This window comes from Nelumbo lutea, chromosome 6 (genome assembly GCF_056320005.1).
Source record: "Nelumbo lutea isolate HS-2025 chromosome 6, American lotus-T2T, whole genome shotgun sequence".
NCBI lineage: Eukaryota > Viridiplantae > Streptophyta > Magnoliopsida > Proteales > Nelumbonaceae > Nelumbo > Nelumbo lutea.
Window position 1 is genome coordinate 51,616,084 of NC_142689.1, and position 20,198 is coordinate 51,636,281.

General features: G+C 41.4%; 1 protein-coding gene across 1 annotated transcript in view; it reads right to left on the reverse strand.

Annotated features, from left to right (window-relative positions):
- Positions 1–14,842: 14,842 nt before the first annotated feature.
- LOC148848882 (protein SGT1 homolog A-like) overlaps positions 14,843–20,198 on the reverse strand; it is a 33,669-nt gene continuing 28,313 nt past the window's right edge. Inside the window, exons 3-10 of the mRNA XM_088949173.1 lie at positions 18,481–18,605; positions 17,287–17,437; positions 17,060–17,156; positions 16,853–16,918; positions 16,404–16,542; positions 15,870–15,949; positions 15,633–15,737; positions 14,843–15,204 (exon numbers count right to left, since the gene is read on the reverse strand). Of these exons, the coding sequence (XP_088805299.1) occupies positions 15,097–15,204; positions 15,633–15,737; positions 15,870–15,949; positions 16,404–16,542; positions 16,853–16,918; positions 17,060–17,156; positions 17,287–17,437; positions 18,481–18,605 (871 nt within the window). The 3' untranslated portion in view covers positions 14,843–15,096. The remainder of the gene's footprint in view (positions 15,205–15,632; positions 15,738–15,869; positions 15,950–16,403; positions 16,543–16,852; positions 16,919–17,059; positions 17,157–17,286; positions 17,438–18,480; positions 18,606–20,198) is intronic.

Consider the following 20,198-nt stretch of genomic DNA (forward strand, 5'->3'; position numbering starts at 1 on the left):
ATGATGCTCCCTACGGCAGAGGCATAGGGAACGTCTTTCATGCCATCAATCTCCTCAGAAGTCTTGGGAGACATCTTGTTGGAGAGAGTGACTCCGTGCCTGAAAGGACATTTCCTTTCTTGGAGTTTTCCATGCTGTATCTTTTGACTATTTTGTCAAAGTAGGCAGATTGGGATAATCCTATTATCCACTTCGATCTTTCTCTATAGAGTCGAAGACCCAGTATATACGAGGCTTCTCCAAGATCTTTCATGGAGAATGGCTGTGATAACCATACTTTCACCGTAGTTAACATACCTACATCATTCCCAATGAGTAGAATGTCATCTACATACAGAACCAAGAAGGTAACCTTATCTCCACTGTACTTCCTGTAGACACAGGGTTCATCCGGATTCTGCTCGAAGTCAAACGATTTGACGGCAGAGTCAAAACGGATGTTCCAACTTCTAAAAGCTTGCTTAAGTCCATAAATGGATCTATTAAGTTTACATACCATGTTTTCCTGACCTACAGCAATGAAGCCTTGCGGCTGCTGCATATAGATATCTTCAGTAAGATCTCCATTCAGGAATGCAGTTTTGACATCCATTTGCCAAATCTCATAATCATGGTATGCTGCTACAGCTAGTAGGATCCTAATGGATTTAAGCATGGCCATAGGCGAAAAGGTTTCCTCATAATCGATGCCCCCTTTCTGAGTGTACCCTTTCACCACCAGACGAGCCTTGAAGGTCTCAACCTTACCATCGGGGCCCTTCTTCCTCTTGTAAATCCATTTGCAACCGATTGCTTTTACCCCAGAGGACGGATCTACTAGAGTCCAGACTCCATTGGTCTCCATTGAGTCCATCTCTGCTCTCATGGCCTCCACCCACTTCTGGGAATCTACGTCCAACATAGCTTCCGTGTAAGTCACGGGATCCTCCTCACTACTCAATGTTTACACCAGGTCACTATCCTGGTCATAACCATAACGGACTAGTGGCATGGATACCCAAGTGGATCTTCTAGGTTGGTCACTACCTGGAACTTGTGGGACATCTCCCACTGCTCCTAAGCTCTCCTCATCAATAACAACTTCCTGACGATGGGTGTCCAGGATATAGTCGGTTTCCAAGAATTGCGCATTACGACTGCAGAACACTTTCTGCTCACTTGGGTCATAGAATAGGTAACCTACAGAGCCTTTTGAGTAGCCTACAAATAGGCAACGGCTGGTCTTGGATTCCAACTTGTCTGCATTCGTTCTCTTAACGTGTGCTGGACAACCCCAAATCTTTAAGTGTCTGACACTTGGTTTCTTTCCGGTCCAAAGTTCATATGGAGTATTCGGAACCGATTTGGTTGGAACCCGATTCAGCACATAAATCGTAGTCTCTAATGCGTAACCCCAAAAGGATGTGGGTAACTCTGAGTGTATGAGAAGCAACCGGACCATATCCAATAAGGTCCTATTCCTCCTCTCCAAAACACCGTTAAGTTGTGGTGTAGCAGGAGGAGCTAATTGAGATACTATCCCATTGTCCTTTAAGTAGTCCCTGAATTCGTCAGAGAGATACTCGCCACCTCGATCTGATCGAAGGGCCTTAATTTCTCTCCCTAACTGTTTCTCAACCTCCTGTCAAAACTCTTTGAACTTTTCAAAGGATTCAGACTTGTGTCTCATTAGGTACACGTAACCGTATCGTGAAAAATCATCTGTGAAGGTGATGAAATACACGTGTTGATTTCGTGTCCTAACACTCAGGGGACCACATACATCAGTATGTATTAGGTCAAGTGTGCCCGTACATCTTTCAGGCTTACCGTTAAATGGCCGTTTCATCATCTTGCCTTGTAGGCAAGGCTCACAAGTGGGAAGATCTTCTACAGTTAGAAAATCCAAAGGACCATCCTTTACCAACCTTGTGATTCGGTCAACACCGATGTGACCAAGTCGATAATGCCACAGACACGTGGGATTAACTGTATCACGAGCTCTCTTCTTGGGGATTTCAGTCGACGTAGTTTCGGTTATGTTAGTTTCTAGAGAATGATGTAGAACATAGAGACCGTTCTCTAGTTCCCCATATGCGATGAATCTGTTGTTTCTTTTAACAGTAATCGTATTACTAGAGAAGACAGAATAACCATCTACACACAGTTTTGAGACAGAAATCAAATTTCTCCCTAAATTTTGTACATAAATACAGTCTTTCAGTACAATTATTCCTTCTCTAAAAATTAATTCCACGGTTCCTATGGCCGCGGCTGCAACAGTTGCAGTAGTCCCCAAGAAGAGTGTGACTTCTCCTTCACTCAGCCTCCTGCTTACATTGAACTCCTACAATGAGTTACAAGCATGAGTCGAAGCCCCGGAGTCAATACACCAGGATGCAGAAGCTACCAACAAATTGGTTTCTATAACCCAAGTTCCGAAACTACCTTTCTTGGATTCCAAGTAGACAGGACAGTTCCTTTTCCAGTGGCCGGTCTTCTTACAGAAGTGACAGGCATCCGATGCTTTGTCTTTCTTCTGCTTCTTACTCTTAGTGGCTTTCTTCTTAAGCTTCTTTGCCTTCCTCTTTCTCTTGTCTGTCTTGCCATCTTCAACAAGCATGGCTACAGGCTCATCCTTTCTAATCAGTTTTCAGCTCTTTGCAACATATTGCTAAGCTCTTGTAAACTGACATTCAGCTTGTTCATGTTATAGTTCATGATGAATGGATTAAAGGAATGAGGCAAAGAGTTAAGGATAGCATCTATCTGGGTAGCAAGGTCCAGCCCGGATCCAAGAGCCTACAGTTCGTTGATGTATCCCATCATCCGAAGACAATGGTCGTGAACTAGTTGACCCTTGGACATTTGTGTGGTCATGAACTGTTTCAAGATCTTTTGTCGAGTAGAATGATTCTACTCTTCATACAATGTCCTGAGACTGTCCAATATGTCTTTGGCAAGTTCGATCTGATCGAACTGCCTCTGTATCGGGTTGTCCAAGGAGGCAATGATGTAACACCGGGCAAGGGAGTTTTTCTCCTCCCATTGTTGATAGTCTCTCCTTCGGGCCTTAGAAGCCCTATCACCCGGACGCTCCGAGGCAGGATTCTTTGCCACTTTTTCCAGCTTTTCAGAAGCAAGGACCAGCATAAGGTTCCTGTACCAATCAGCATAGTTTGGGCCATTTAACTTGTTGTCATCAATTAGTTTTGCAAAAGATTCGTTTGCCATTTTCTGATAAAAGAGCAAACATCAGTCCACAACCTAATTTGATTCATGTTCATTTCATAGATATGGATTTTAATCTATGATCCATTTCCATTTATTCATCTCTGAGATTTCCCTCCTCTCTCAGTGACGGAGACTACGGGTTGTCTCTAGAAATGTGGGAAATCACATAGGGTGCATGGAGCCAATTGTTTCAGCTGCATAACCCCACCACCTTTCTGTGAAGGATCACATCCACTCATCATATGAGTTTTCCCTTTGGCCTCTGTCAGACAAGGTTCAGAGCCATTTTCAAGTAAACCTTTCTGTCCAGTGAGTCCCATCATATTCGTGAACGCCAAGGTACAGTGAGAGGATAGGTTTCCCCAGACCGACCCATTGGCTGTGAACATTCTAAACTATCACGAGTCTCAATAAGTGTCCAATTTAAGGGTATTACACAGAAACATACCAAGGGAACATGAATCAAATATGCACTTTTATTCATTTACAATAAACTCATAAAGTACATCAATTTTGATTGAAGCTAAGGGCATACAAAACTGTCTAATAGAAGGGTTGTGGGCAGACGAGCTACCTAGTGTTCTATGGGCTTACCGAACCACGGACAAAACTGCCACAAGAGAGACTCCCTTCAACCTCACCTATGGCACTGAAGCAGTTATCCTGGCAGAAAATGAAGTACCCACAATGCGACTGGAAGCATACAATGATAAGACAAATGAGGACGAGCTATGCACCAACCTCGATCTCCTCGACGAAGTGCTCGGGGAAGGAACATACGAGCTGGTCCTTCCGAGTCGGCGACCTGGCCCTACGTAAAGTTATGGTACCTGAGCCCGGCGCTAGCAAGCTCGGGTCCAACTGGGAAGGACCTTACCGAGTGAAGCGAGTGCTCGGGGAAGGAACATATGAGCTCAAAACTCTCGAAGGAAGACAGGCACCTTGGGTATGGAATATTTTCAACTTAACACAGTATTACCTGTAATAGCCGAGTGGGCTATGAGCCACTCCCAGAGCCTAAGAGCCAAAAATGCCGAGCTAACATGACCTTAACGCAATAAGACCCAGTCGTCCCCATGACATGGGCGAACTTCAAAGGCAGACTACAAGTCACCCCTCGGCTTACGGGCTAAGGCACCGAGCTAACCAACACCTCGGCAACAAGAAAGACTTAGCCATTTCAATGATGGGGGTTAAGTATGAAAAGCGTGAGCAGCTCGGGCCAAAACCCCGCCAAGCATATCTCATTACTGTACGATGATCAAACTAAAATGAATGAGTACATAGTTCAGGCACACGTGGTAACCACTTCGCCATGTGCCATAGAGATGCCTTAAATGATTTAAGGGACAGTCCGAGACAACGATTATCGAGAAGTCCCACTTCCGGTATGTAGCTCTAATAGCTTGGGTGTTGAGATCACCTTAGCAAAGGTAAAGAGAGTGCATCATACTTGGAAGAAAAAGGGAGAACTTTCATTACCATTTCAAAAAAGAAAAGAAAAGAAAATAAGAAAGAAAGAGAAAAATAACAAGGCAATAACCGAGCTAAGTAGCTCGGGAAAGTTTGACAATTATAGGGCACAACTGCCCAACCAAAGATCTTTTGAAAGACTTGGTTTATGGCACCCAGGAGCCACCAAAAGCCCAAGAAAAGCACTACCTCAGGGATCCGCCTCCTCATCCTCATCCTCCGGAGAGTTAGGCTCATCTTCCTCCGCTTGGTCTGCCGTCTCAGGAGACAGGCCCTTCATAGTGATGCCATCGAGGTTGAGCCCGGAGAACTTCTTCCGAACCAACCACCGGCAGAGCTTAAACCCAGAGCAGTACGAACTCAAGCCATATTCCACCTGGAGGTCGTGATATTCCTGGGAGTCCTTGAAATCCCAGACTGCCTTCTCTCATTCAGCCTCCACCATCTGATCAAAATTTTGAGTCTGATCTAGAAGATTGGACTCCAAGTCCCGCACCTGCTGCCAAAGGAGCTCCCTCTCCACCGCCACCCTCGATGACTCCTCCCTGTAACGCGAGCTCTCTTCAGAAAGCTGGGCAACTTGAGCCTCCTGGTCGTGGACGAGCAGCTCCTGAGATTCACTCCCCTTGTGAGTGTGAAGGAGCTCACTCCGAATCCGGTCGAACTTGCCCTGGAGCTTCTGATTGGTACCCCGCTGGTCGATGGCATCGACGCGGTGGATGCGCGTCTGGAGAGCCATAGCATGGATGGCGGTATTCACCTGCCAACAAAAAGAGGACCAAAGAATAGCAAAAGGAAGCAAAATGAGAAAAGAAAGGAAAGAATCACTTACCACCTTGCAGTGAGAGGAGGCAAACGCGGCGAGGTGCTCGGGCTCCATATTCCCCCAATGGGCGACCTCATCATTGCAAATCGTCTTCCAGCTCCTCCGTCGAGCCACGGTGTAGTCGTTCACCCCTTCCCAATTCCCCACTGGGAATAGGGGGTAAGGGGATGGTTGGAGAGGGTTACGGGGAGTCACCCCCTCCTACGGGAGCTCACCCCCTTCGAGACCAGCCCCACTAGCTCCCTTGAATGGAGGTGGCGGGATTTTAGGCGGTTGGATCTCAGGCAGAGAGGAGGAAAAAGTCGGCTCGACAGATCCGAACTCGGTGCCCCCCAGGTGGGAGTCCGATCGGGGCGCGACCTCTTCACATTGCGACCCTGGTTGCTTGAAAGGTGGCGCGAGTCAATACTAAACATGATGGCTGCCAAGAAGAAATCACAGTATTAGTTTGGTAAGAACGAGATATATATGCATATGAACACAGTCGTGACAAAAACTACGCGACCTAAAAGGACAACCTACCTAGGCTCAAGGGAAGACAGTATTCCCAACACAAGGATATCATCCCAACCAAGTTCCGGATAGCATTGGGATGGAGTTGGTCAATAGTGACATGTGGTTTAGCACCTCCACTATCAAGGGGTGCTGGGGAAGACGCAGGCCAGCCTCGAGTTGTTCCTAGTAAATGACTATATCGTTAGGACCATGTGATAGCTATAAATATATAACTCTAGCAAGTGCACTAGTTATCAAGTAGTATAATAATATCGTTCCCACGGGGATTTAACAAAATAAGAATTAAAACCACACTCTTCCCTAATTATCTAGATAAACAAAATTCAGATTTTAACAAGAACTACTGATAATAAAACTAGAGCAAAGAAAATAAAAGCAAAGGTGATCACTAATCAAATCTGCAATGGATGGAATCGCTAGGGCTTTTGGTCCACCTAACCAATGTAATGAATATTGATGGGTCTAATTATCCAAGACTAATTGTCATTCCCATAAGCTGAGATTTTCCCAAATTTATTTAATATTCTCTCTCGAGATATACTAAACCTACACCCATCAGGTAACCCTTCGATCTCTCGAGTAGAGCTCTCAAGATGGAAGTGCATTAAGTCCAAGAAAACCATTAAATTCCCATAAGTTTGAACCCTTGAACCGGACCAGATTTCCTGTATTGCCCTACACCTTGGAGACAGATGGGCAAAACTGGAAAGTTACACCTGACCCCTAGACTCGATTATGACACATCACTAGGTGTCGGATCAGGCTGTCTTTGATGTGTCAATCAGTGAGATCCTTAGTGGGGGTCAAAACCTGGACATGTTGGGGCAGTCTGAGAATTCATCTGAGTGAGTGGTCATAGTGACAGAATTAGCCCCTTTGTTGGACAATGGTAATGATCGGGAATGCACTCTCTCTGATGGAAACCAAACTGCCGGCAGTTGATTCCAATCGTTGGAATTTTGTTTTGCAAAATTAAGATATATATATATATATATATATATATATATATATATATATGTATATGTATATGTACGGTTTCAAAAGACTTGCAAAAGGTTTTAATTCCCGGGATCCATGTGAGTAGAGAGTGCAGCATTGTTCCTTGCAGCTGAGAGAGAGGTCTTCTCTTGTCGGGCAGTGCTTGATCATTAAGGGCTGAGAGGTTAAGTGTAAGACCATTTAGGATAATACCTAATGGGCTAATCTTGCACCTGCCCACAGTCCCTGGGTTTTTATAAGATGGCTTGGCCCAGGGACCACTTAATGTAAGTGTTGTGCCCAAAGGGTCCATGTGATGGGCTCAAGGGGGTCACTGATTCTTTCAGTGAATTCGAATGGGCCTTGTAATAAAGGTTGGGCCGAACCCATGTGGCTGGTGTGTAGATCAATGTGGGTCCCACGCCATACAAAGAAGACCAACTGGGCAGCAGGTTGGAAACTGGTTAAACACTGAACACTTAATGGGCCAAAAGCCCATTTCGAACTGGGCTGATATGATCACCAATTCATGGGACGAATCTGAGATTAATGTTAGTAAAAGGATTGGGTCTTTGACCTTATCCACTCTAAGAGACCAAATTCAAATTAGATTTGAATCTGATAACCTCCTAATAAGATTATGAGTTAACTAACTTAATCTGCATATAGGATTAAGATTAACCTCTATCCAAATACTGATTTGGATTGGGATAACTCCCAAAAAATATTGGGAGGTTTCTTAATCAAGAAGAAAGAGGAGAAAACCCTAGCAGAAATATCAGATTCCGAACTAGGGGGTTTGAGTAAGCAAGAAACACATCCTACAATCTGAGATTTGATCTCTCACAGACTCCAGAGAGAAGAGACAGTTCTGCCCTCTTCGTCCCTAGACTTCTCCTCCTTCAGCCGCCACCACTACCTGTTGGAAGATTGGATCTTTGCAGCAATAGGAAGTCAAGAAAATAGTTCTTGACAATAGTCTTGCAAGAGACAAAAGGATTCGGTGTTCAATGTTTCCAGAGGGTTCTTGTGAAGAATCCAGTGTGTAAGACGCACCTTGCTGGTTCCGTTCCATCCACAGCTGTGTCATCTTCAGCAGGAGCGGATCTTGGTTACTTCTTTGGGCGTGAACACCAACTTTGGGAGATATTATTTCTCCGAATCTTGTATAATCCTTCATGTTTCCTTTTGGTTCAGATCTGGTTTGTTTATGGTTCAATTCACACTATGAATTATTCCGTCAATTATGTGAATTCCTCTCTCAAATCATTCACATAACCCAAATCAATTAAGAGGTGACCAAGCTCTTAATTGCATTAAGCACAATAATTCATAGACTATATGGAAATCACAATCTTGGATAAATCACAGAGATAAAAATATATTCTTTAACATGGTTAGGCTTTCCATAGCCCTAGCAAGAAACAAATCAGTTCATGATGGAAGAATTAAAGCAAACAAAGGGGAAGAAATAACTCTTGAATTCGCTGCCCATGGTGCTGAGATCTCCTCTTATTGCCGCCACTTTCTTCTTGAAGTTTTCTTGAATTCTTGAACCTTTCTTGAACCCTTCTTGACTGATTGCTCCTTGCTTCTTGATTCAGATCAGAAATTGAATGATTGAATAATTCAGTGATCAAGTGATTCAGTGATGCCTAAAGCTGGTTCTTCCCCTCCTTTATATAGCTTAAGGGGAGGGGGTGGTTTCCTACTTCCTCTTGAAGGTTATCTTACAAGAATAGAAAGTCCTATTTTAATCATATTCTTATCTCTTTATCTAATGAACTCAATCATTTTATCTTTCTAAGATTACATCAAGAATTTAGATCTGGAAGGACTCTTCTCAGTTTCTTGTTCTTGGATTCGTAATAGGCCTCCTCTGCGAATTGGGCTTTAGCCAAGCTTTTCTGCGAGTTGGGCTTCAGCTGTAGATTGGGCCTTCCTATGAAATTGCCCCAACTTCGGGCCCGGATTTGACTTCGATGCAAGCCGAATCTGCGAAATCCCAAAACATAAAAGTTGTGGCTTTTCTCTTATCTTTCCAGTGGATCTTGAATCAATCTATTCGAAGTTCGGAGACGCGAGTTAGGCCCAGATCACTGAACGATGTCGAAACTGTGAAAAATCATCCGATTTGTCTTTCTTTGCTCTTGATGCCTTCTTTCATACCCTGGACCAAAATACAAGAGATATGAGTCCAATTATATGCTAATTTAATATAAAAGACAGAATAATTGGGGATAAAAATATGATAAATTCTACTCTCATCACCATGCTCCCACGGAAAATTACCAGTGGGGATGCAGTAGAGGAGGTCCGTAGGAAGGTGGAAATAGCTAATCAGAGACCTAAGTCTCCCCTCTGTCATGGAGGAAGGGCCGAAAGTATCGTTCTCCCTTCCCCGCGAAGTGGAAGCTCCTTCGCCGGAGACCTCCCTGGCCCCCAGAACCTGCTCCCAAGCTCCCCTCGAACTCGAGGGAGCATCATCATCCTGGTCACTGCCCCGGTGACGAGCATGGTACGGGTAACCTGACATGATTGACAGTAAGTAAGACTCACCGAAAGGGGACGGGATGAAATAAGTTGAGGAACTCGAGTAGACTTGATAGGTGCGCGACCTCAGGATCCAAAGACAGCAAGATGGCGTGAAGGGAAATGAGGCCCAGAAGGCCCTCCTATTTATAGCTCTCATGTCCCTAAATCGACGGCCCGGATCAAAGCAGATCCAACGGCTCACAAGCACACTGACCGCACGCCTTCTGAAAACCGAAGGTGAATGGCGGCACGTCTTCCATGATTAAGTTAATGGCGGCTGCACGACGTCTGGAATTAAGAGCCCCTTCAGCATGTTTTCGAAACCCGAAAAGTCAAAAAAGTCATAAAATCTCTTGATTCCCGCGAATGCGTTTAATGTGAGTATGAATTTCGGTCAAATCAGTCCATTACGCTTCATGAACTCCTCGAACTAAGACAACGCTCTCAGCACAAGGAGTAAGGGGCAATTGATGGAGGACATGTGGACACTGACTCAGTATAAGCAACAACTCAGCATTGTGACCCAGTAAGGCAGCCCACTACATCGTAGTGCGCAAAAGGAGGAGCTCGCCACTGCGCGAACTCCGGGTTCCCTGAGCTACCTCAAAAGGGATATTCTGAGGCAACTTTAGCTCGTGAGCTAAGAAAACCAGCTCGCCCGAGCTCCCAAGCAGACAAGTCATCCCGAGGACCAGTTTCTACTAAGGGTACTCTTGAAGTATTCCAAGCTCACTTCAAAGTAACTCGCGAATGGGCCGCACAAGAATTCCCAAGGAAACTTCTATCTGACAGGCCATACCGATCAGGCTGCGCCACGTTCCCTACTAACGGCGTAGTCCCTTTCGATAGTCTACACCCACGTCTCTCAATAGGCAGAGGCATGCCTATCACTTTGGAGACATGTCACTCACCTGGGCGAGGAGTACGTCACAACGGCCACCTGCGCAGCCCTAGCAGGTAACGGCTGTGGAGACCTCTAATCTCCAAGTATAGTGATAAAGCGTGACCTCAAGGCATAAGAGAAACTTCTTCTGGAGACCTCTAATCTCTCAAGTATAGTGATAAAGCATGACCTACACTCTTAGCTTCCAGCTCTTCTTTTCCTTCCTTTCTGCATTCTAACTTAAGCATCGGAGTATTCCCACCAAGCAGAATCCCCGGGAATCCTTCCTTTCCATCTTCTCAGGTGTCATCCATTGCCAACAAGGAGCCTGTCAGCAGCCAGGTAGGGGTGCCCGGATCGTGCTGCATCAGAAATGTTGCTCATTTTCCCATTGCATTTATTACTAAGAAATCTTATCATACAACCAGTGGGATAAATAATTCCTCCCTAGTGTTCTAATAAATTACCACCTGTCGTCAACACTAGAGTTTTTTCATAAATTAAAGTGAATTAATGCATCTTTATCTGTTCAAATAAATATGCACCTTGCTCAATTGTTGTGGACAGATGGCACAAAACTATGATGTTTTTAGAAGATCCTTCTCCTCTCATGGTTGCTCATCACCTTCACCATCATCCATGACTCCATGTCGACTGCAAAAATGAAAATTTAAGTGATCATGCTCCCATAATTTTAGTTTTAACCATCACCATCGTCGTCCGCCATTTCTCACTCACTTTGGAATACCATAGTGACTATAACTGAAGAGGGTACATTGGAATACCGTAGTGACTAACTGATGAGGGCAGATTTCACCCTCCAATAACTTCATGACATGCAGCTCCTTAAAATATGAGATGACAACTTAGCACCACATAGACAAATTTTGGAAGCGCTTTAGACACCTCGCACCCACTTTGACAACCTCAGCCCCACCTCGACAGGCTGAGTTGTGAACGACCCAACAAGACATTAGATTGGCATAAGAGATGACTTGCTTCCGTCAACCTGACCCGAATTTGATTAGTGACCTGCCTTATGTGCTAAGTGGCCTCCTTAAGTAGGTTATCATCTCTGAATGCAACTAGATAAGCGTTATCAACTTACGTGGAGTCCACCTCTAAATCAAACGAGCCGGTGATCTCGCACACGCTTTGTGAGTCTCACAACGGCTTGCCTATATAAAGACATCCCCTTTCACAAAAGAAGTACGCACGATTTAGTTCTTAAGCATACTAACTCTTTTGCTTTTTTGCAATCAAATATCAACTCGCTAAATTAAGCATCGGAGTGTCCACCCCAGATAAAGAAAACCGAACACTCTGATTACCTCTCTTGTGCAGCTCGACCAGGCAACCTACTCAATCCGACATCCAAACTATCCACCAACAGGGAGCATCAGATCGCACTACATCAGTTACCATGCATATGCTCAGCAGATACAGCAAAAGCTTTGCCACAAGCTTTTGGCTGCAATATTAGGGTCCGTTTGATTCATGAACAGGACCGGAATCGGAATCGGAATCAGAATCCCTAGGAATCGAAATCAGAATCACCTATTCTTGACACCTATTTGGTTCAGTCAGGAATTGGAATCCGATTCCGATTGTTGCTGTTTGGTTTAACTAGAAACTGGAATCAGAATCAACCAAAATTTCCAATTCTGCCCCTGTTAAAAAAAATCTCAAAACTACCCACTTATTATATATTTTCAACAAACACACATTGACAACCTGCCAACAAGTGCATATATAGAGAAAATATGAAAAAATGAATGATAACCAGAATCTGTGTTGGGTAGCTGAGACAATCCAACTCAAAGAAATCATTGTACAGTCAAACACTGAGCCATTATACCCTTGCCAACAGCCAAACACTGAGGAGAGCAATTTTATTGATTCCGGCCTGCAGGTTGACCTTTCCTGTAAACATAAATCTCATGTGTTTCCCTTGTCTCAAGGAAGGGCAGAATGAAAAAGGATCTAATAAATAACAAGGAACATTTCTTTGAATCACCGACTCCATGAAATATACCTGAAAGCTGTCCATTGATAAAGGCATGCAAAGCATGCTACTTAACTCCAAAATAAGAGTGGGGCTTTGTCCTCCATGTAAAAATTACTTTAATGAACTAATGTCAATACTACAAAAGCAATACAAATAACTTATATACCTATAGTACAGAAATTCCGAAACCAACTATTTTCTGTTTCCTTAGAAGGAAGGAAATAGCAAGGGTATTATCAAAAAACTGTCTAAATGGCAACACTTGCTATACCAATAAATGTTACACAGAGGAGGGGAATTAGTTAATTAGGAGTAGCATTTTGATGGCCTTCATCAAGGAATTTTCTAATATATGAGGATGATGTTCAAGTTTGCAATCAAATGATCTTAACCATTGCATGTGTGACTATTCTTTTGAAAGGTCAGAGAGCCAAAAACAAATGGGAGTGGCCCTTTATTCATGTTGTTTTTTGCATTTTGGTGTGGGCCATCTTTAAACTAAATGGACGCATTGATATGGGTCCAATCCATTACATAGACATAGCAGCAACCAAAAAAATATTACAATAAATTAATAAAATATGAAAAAAGGTGTCATCAAAGAGAAAGGAAAAAAAAAGAAACTAAACGATGCATTTTTTTTCATAGACAATACACCATGAAGGCAAGAGATGCAATGGTCCATCTCTAAACTATATGGACACCATGGAAACAATACACAATATAGAGATGGGCATATGTGTTAATAAGACTGGGAAAAAAAATTCTATTCACCATGGAGATATATGGAATAAATTCCTCCCATAATTCCAGGGATTTGTTCCTTGGAGCAAATGCTAATCATCATTGTTCACAGCAACATGGTTGTGAAGAGAGGGATTCCATGTGGCATCCTGTTGTTCACTACAAGAGTCACATGTAGAAGGGAAGGATTTCATGTGGCATCTTGTATTTTACTTCAAGAGCCACATAGAGAAGGGAAGGATTCCATGTGGTATCTTTTTTTTTTTTTTTTTTTTTTTTTTTGCTGGTGAAAGTTGTACCGCAGCTAGTAACAATACATTTTCACACTCATTCACTTTCCTGCAACTATTTTGATGTTCTGGGTTTGGCATATTTCTCGCTAAGCCCACCTCAGCACCGTCTTCATGCATGCCACTGGTGAATGCAGCAGTACTTGCTACAAGTAGCACAGATTCAGCTTGTTGAGCTTTGAACAGATCAGCTATGATCCCATCAAGATCTTCATCAAATCTTTATAATATTAGCAAACTAAGTGATCAATTGGCTCTAAAATAACATACAGTAACCGAGAGATTCTTTCTTTATTTTCTTATTCTTTTCTATTCACTCAATCTATAAATGTATTAAAAGGTAATGAAATCGTTTGAACTCTTTTCCACCATTGGATCATTGCTTTCTCATTCACTTTATCTCTGACTATGAACTGAAACTTGACTTAGACTCAACAAATCCATCACTTATAATCCCTCTTATTGATAACGGTTTGTCAAATGAGTAAAATCAAATGTATATGACAAAACTGGTTTTTTTTTTTTTATTTCTCTTATCAATTCTATATAAAAACTAGATTAGAACTATTGTTGTAAGGTGACCCTATCAAAACCCAAATACCAAATACTAATTGTAATTGTAGACCGATATGCTTTTCTATTTTTTGGGTAGTTTGTTGTTGACAATGGGAATAAGATAATGTTGATGTAGTTGTTGCTACCAACGTTGATGATGAACTAATTAGATGTAGATGTTATGACGTGAAATCTTTACTGGGTTTAACTAAGCAGAAACGTAAAATGTCTAGTAGTTACCTAATTATGTAACTTTAACAGAAAAAATTATAGAGCAAGTTATGTCTCAGCAAAACAAGAAGCGGATTGTAAAACAGAGTAGGGCAAATCTGCAAAATAAATCAGAGCAAGGGCGGATCCAAATCAGAAAAAAGGGGTGGATTTGTAAAACAAACCACCATATTAGGAGGAAGAGGAATAAGAAGAGGGCCAATTGATTTGGAAGGAGGAGGAGGAAGGATGAACGGCGGTGGCCTTACCTCGTCGAAGATGAGATTGGCGGCAAAGACGGCAATGGTTAGTATGAAGGTTGAAGTGCAGAAGTTCCTCATATGGTCGATTAGGGGTTGAAACGAAGGGGGTGTTTTTTGTCAAAAAATAAATAAATAAAACATAAAGACTGGAATGGGAATCGCATTCCATGGGGGAGTGTCGGGAATGGCCATTCCCCAATATGGGGGAATCCCATTCCGCCTAGAATGGGAAAGGGATTCCCATTCCCGTCAACCAAACAATGAGAATCTGAATGGCCCATTCTGATTCCGATTCCAGGCTCCTATTCCCTCGAACCAAACGGACCCTTAATCTCTCCACTAGCAAAATGGGAAAAACAACTGTATCTATTAACAATTTTAGGGACATAACCTTGGATTACAAGATCATTTTTTTTGGTAGGATCGCTAGATCTTAACATAATATTGTTCCACAGACTACATTAGTGACCAAGAAAAATAGGATTAATTATATGACAGTCGTAGCAACAGTTAACACCGAAAGAATTACCTCAAGAAACGCAAATGGTCACTCAGGAAGATAATAAAATTACAATTACAGTTGCACCAAACCAATGAAAACATTAGTACTCCCATTTCTTCAATTCCATGCCATCTGGTGGGGTGCTCTCTACTTTCTTGGAACCCACTTCTTTCCAATTTGTAGATAGAACAGTCCCATTTGATTCCACCTGCAACACCATACCAAGAATAAGATGTGGTTTTAATTATTTAATAACGGAGCTTGAGCACCAGTACCCCTACAACCGACAACATGACAGTTTCGAGGAATGCTAAAACAAATAGATTGAACCGAGGATACTGCCATCAAGGATGCACCAGATAAGCAAGGCGGTCGTGGTAACTAACATTCCAGAAGAAAGTCAATCCTTCATGGAGCAGAAAATTGTTATCATTTATGTTCTTGGAACACCAGAAGCCTTCTATTGGAATGTCAACAAAATATGCATCATCCTAGACAGTTAATCCACTAGGAAGCCTCCAACCATCAAATGCATTCCAGGTTACGAAGAATAGCAAGTATTGCACTTGCAAATTGCAATAACAACATTTTATACAGTCCGAGGTAGTAGAAACAAAGAAGAGAAGTAGGTCTTACAAAAGATTTTCTCATGGCCCGCCTTGTGTCCTCATCAGCATCTTGGTATATGTCTCGGAATAGTTTGTTCAAAGCCGCATCTCCATCAAGCTTTTCTTCTTTTTCCTGAGTCAACAAAATAATGTCTCAATTGACCTACTAACCAAGATTCAATTACAAATCCATTATTCCTGGAACATGAACTCTCATATGGACATCATAACACCCCCCGCATAAGTTACAACTTTACTGACGAACCTCCTCCTTCACTTGGGCTTCCAATTTATCCCAATCAACAGCTTTCACTTTTGATGATGGGTATATAGGCCTTCCAACACCTATAAATTTAAAATATCATGATCCAAATATTAGATAATGGAGGCTCCAATATGAGAAATGGATTAAATTTTCAATAACTGCATTCATATTGAAAAATATATAAGAACTCAGCAACAGGTTTGTGATCCTTAATTTGATAAGCTAATGATAGCTTATAAGAGACTAAAACAGGTAGATAACTTTTTCAAGCCATACTTATGATCGATTTACAGAACCTAACTGAACTAAACGAAGGGAATATTCAAAGGAAAATGCATAACACATTATGCTAGCACTCAAACTAATAAGCTTCATAGCTACCAAAGGTATCATCCATTTCCAGTAAAATGGAAAACCTCCAAAGAAAAAAGGCAAAAACCTAAGGGAGTTCCTCGATGCATCACAATCCAACAGAAAAGGCTGTCCTACTATTACATCTAAAACAGCATTAAATATGAAAACTAGAATACCTACTTGATGACACATTGACCTTCTGTAGAACTGTATTTTCCTTGGTAAATTCCAATGACGTCCAGTTGATTGCCTGAGCTTTTGCGAGGTGGATTTCGATTTTGTTAGACATTACTTCATATCTGCACTTCTCAGGTACTATCTGTTCTTCCATGCAGCCAGGCACCAACACTAAACAATTTAGCAACCGAAAATTACACCCAGAATAAAGTATTGTATAACGAGTCACTAATCAGTGCACTTGATAGGCTGAGAAGATAGAAAATAAGCCACACCATTACATGTATCATCAATTAGCCATAATCGTTAGAGGAAAATAAAGGAATTCATCTAGAAATTGTACACAGAGTCAATTAACTTTTAACATTAATAAATAAAAACTGCATTATGTTCAGTAACAAAACAATTAGAAAAAAGATGTATTAAAGTTGAAGTTCCAAAATCAGAATTACCTTTGCAAACAAGCGAGGCTGAAAATGAAATGCATCTTCCCCAGGCTTAGAAATGGTAATACTTAACTGCATGACAAGAACAAATGACAAAATTTTCAGCCATGTACCTTGTTGATAGTTTAGAGGCCCAAGGTTAAAATCAACAAGTACACCAAAAATGCAACCAAAGCACTAATCCATGGTAAGCATTGATCTGGAGAAACATACTATCTGTTCACCAAAATCAGCATCCACATTTTTGGCCGGTATTCCCTTTGCAAATATGGTCACAACTACTTCTTCTGGCTTTTGGTAGTATTCATGCCTGTGCAAAACCATTCACCTTTAGATCAACCAAAGAGATGCCGACTGAACAATGGAGTGAACCAACCTTGGCAACTAGAAACCATGCAAGATACCATATGTTTCTAATCCCACCTATTATATTTGCATACCTGTACTTTGGTTTGGCTTGTGCTATCACTGCTGGTTCATGGGAATTATCCTGTTTTGGTGTAACACCTTTTACTGTTTCTGAAGATACGACAGGAGAAGCACTTTGCGACACACTTTGTGTTGATTGTTTTGGTAGAAGACCAGTCTCCTCTGAAAAAGCATACCAAAGGCCCATCAAAGATAGGTCAGATGATACACGAGGATGTCATCATGAAAAGTCTGAACTAGAAACACATTTTCCTCGATATATTTCTGAAAACCTATAGTAGGTTAGGATTAAGAACATACAATGTCAACAGCTCTTGTGCTTCTGTTTTTGAGGGCACCTTTCATCTCCTTTCATTTAATATAGTTCCACCTTTAAAAAAAATTTACAGGGCTGTAGACTTGTATATTTTCTGCTTCTCCATAAATTTTGTACTTCATCATTTACTCATTAATAAAGTTAATTGATAATATTGATAAAAAAATAAAGTTAATTGATAACTGTCAGGGAAAAAAGTGCACATTGGCAGTACAACACTTCACTAAAAAGCCCCACCCCCAGAGGATGATGATTTTAGGAGTTGATATTAAACAATCATAATACAAAAGAGGATGTTACTTTTCTGTATATTTTTCCCCATCTTGCATGTCACTTTTCTGTGTCTAGTCTGACCCTTCAGTTCTTTACAGCACTTCACTAAAAAGCCCCACCCCGAGAGGATGATGATTTTAGGAGTTGATATTAAACATCATAATACAAAAGAGGATGTTACTCTTCTGTATATTTTTCCCCATCTTGCATGTCACTTTTCTGTTTCTAGTCTGACCCTTGAGTTCTTTAGTTAGCGCCTTGTGTTTTTTAACATACTTTTTGCAACAGCAGGGAAATAGAGTCACAAGATTACAACTCTATGCATCAGAAATTGATTCTATATTCATAATTAATGGTGCTTTATGCCTCCAAATATTTCCTAAGATAGATGATATTATGCCACCATGCACAGTAACTTCAATAAGCATATCTGGTAAGCCTTACAACCTGGAATCCTTTTGACAATCACCAATGAAAGATATCTGCAATTTGAACTACAATAGAATATCAAAGATTAGAGAGAGAGAGAGAGAGAGAGACTCAGCTATAAAATAAGCTCATCGTTAACAGCTACACTAAACATAGGCTTTATACTCTGTTTCAAGCATGTACATACCTGCAATAAGCTCATCACATTCCTTGATCAAATTGGTAAATCTTGAATCTCCTGGTGACAAAGCAATACCTGCTTCAAGGGCTGCCTTTGCAGTCTGGTATTCCTCAAGTCTAATACATGCAGTACTGCAGACAAGAAAAATGATAGAGAACAAACATCAACGAATCAGATTATGTGAAATAAGCAAGCAGAGAATGGCATCTTAAAATAAGTACAAATTATAATATTCTTCTAACATAGTCTTGACATATCATAATGCCACTCTATGATCCCAAGCATTAACTGGTCTCCCACAGGAAACAAATTCCAGATGGGATATAAAAAATAGATACAAATTGAAACACTTGCAATCCATGTAAAGTGTATATGCTTTCATATAAAAACATTGTTTTTTGTTAAGTATTAATGGTTCGGTTAGTACGGTTTCCGTTCTGGATCAGAAATAAGAGAGAAAGAATAAAGAAGGAGAAGAAAATAGAGAGAAACGGCTGAAGAGAAAATCACTCTCCCAACCGACCACCTTCTTATTTATAGGTTTTGAACTTTAATGTACAAAGACTCTTATGTCCCTAATTATGGGATACAATAGCTTAAGCTGAGATAAAAGAGACAAAGCAACTATTAATAACAGAACATAAAGATTAAATACCCTCTTGACTACCAATTCTAACACTCCTCCTCAAGCTGGTGAGTATATATCATATAATCCCAATTTGTCACATATGTAATTCACTCCTCCCCGACTCAACACTTTTGTAAACAAATCTGCCCACTGATTTCCTCGATTCACATATATTATGCTTATCACTCCAACAAGCACCTTTTCTCTTACAAAGTAGCAATCAACCTCTATGGGCTTTGTTCTCTCATTGAAAGCTGGATTAGATGAGATGTGGACTGCAGCTTGGTTGTCGTGGCATTTCATAAGGTTGTCAACTAAGTACCCCATCTCTCACAAGAGATTCTTCAACCGCATTAGCTCACATGCAATGTGTGTCATGGCTCTATATTCAGTTTCAGCACTATTCTTTGCTACTACAGTTTGTTTCTTGCTCTTCCATATCACCAGATTCCCTCCAAGAAAGGTACAATACTTTATAGTGGATCGTTTGTTAGATATTGAGTCAGCTCAATAGCATTTATGTAACCTTCTATTTCAAGACTCCCTCCGGTCTTATGTAACAAAATAACAACAAATCACGACCTGTAGCTCCCTTTAAACATTGCACAATCCAAGGATTTTGCATAAACTGGTTTACCATACTAACCGCAAATGATATATCTAGTCAAGTAATGGTCAAGTAGTTTAACAAAACTATCTGAACAGTCTGTGGAGCATTCGGCCCTAATCTCTACAAATCAAAGGGGAAACAGGTACTCTAACAAGAAACATCTGAAGTGCACCCACTGTGTGAAGGGTTGAGAGATCCATCAGATGGATGCCCAAAGATTGCGGAATAAGAGGCGAATTTCAAAAATTTTTCTCTCCCTTCAACAGGGAATCACATTCCCTATTTAGAAAATCATATTTTCAAGGACAAATCTTGAACCTTAAACTGAACCAGATCTGAACCAAAAGGAATGGGAGAGAATGATACCTGAAATGGAGAAGCAATATCTCCCAACAAAGGTGTTCAAGCCCAAGGAAGGATCCAAAGACTGCTCCCACTGAAGATGGCGCAGTGCAGGATGGAGCAGAATCAGCAGTGTTCTTCCCC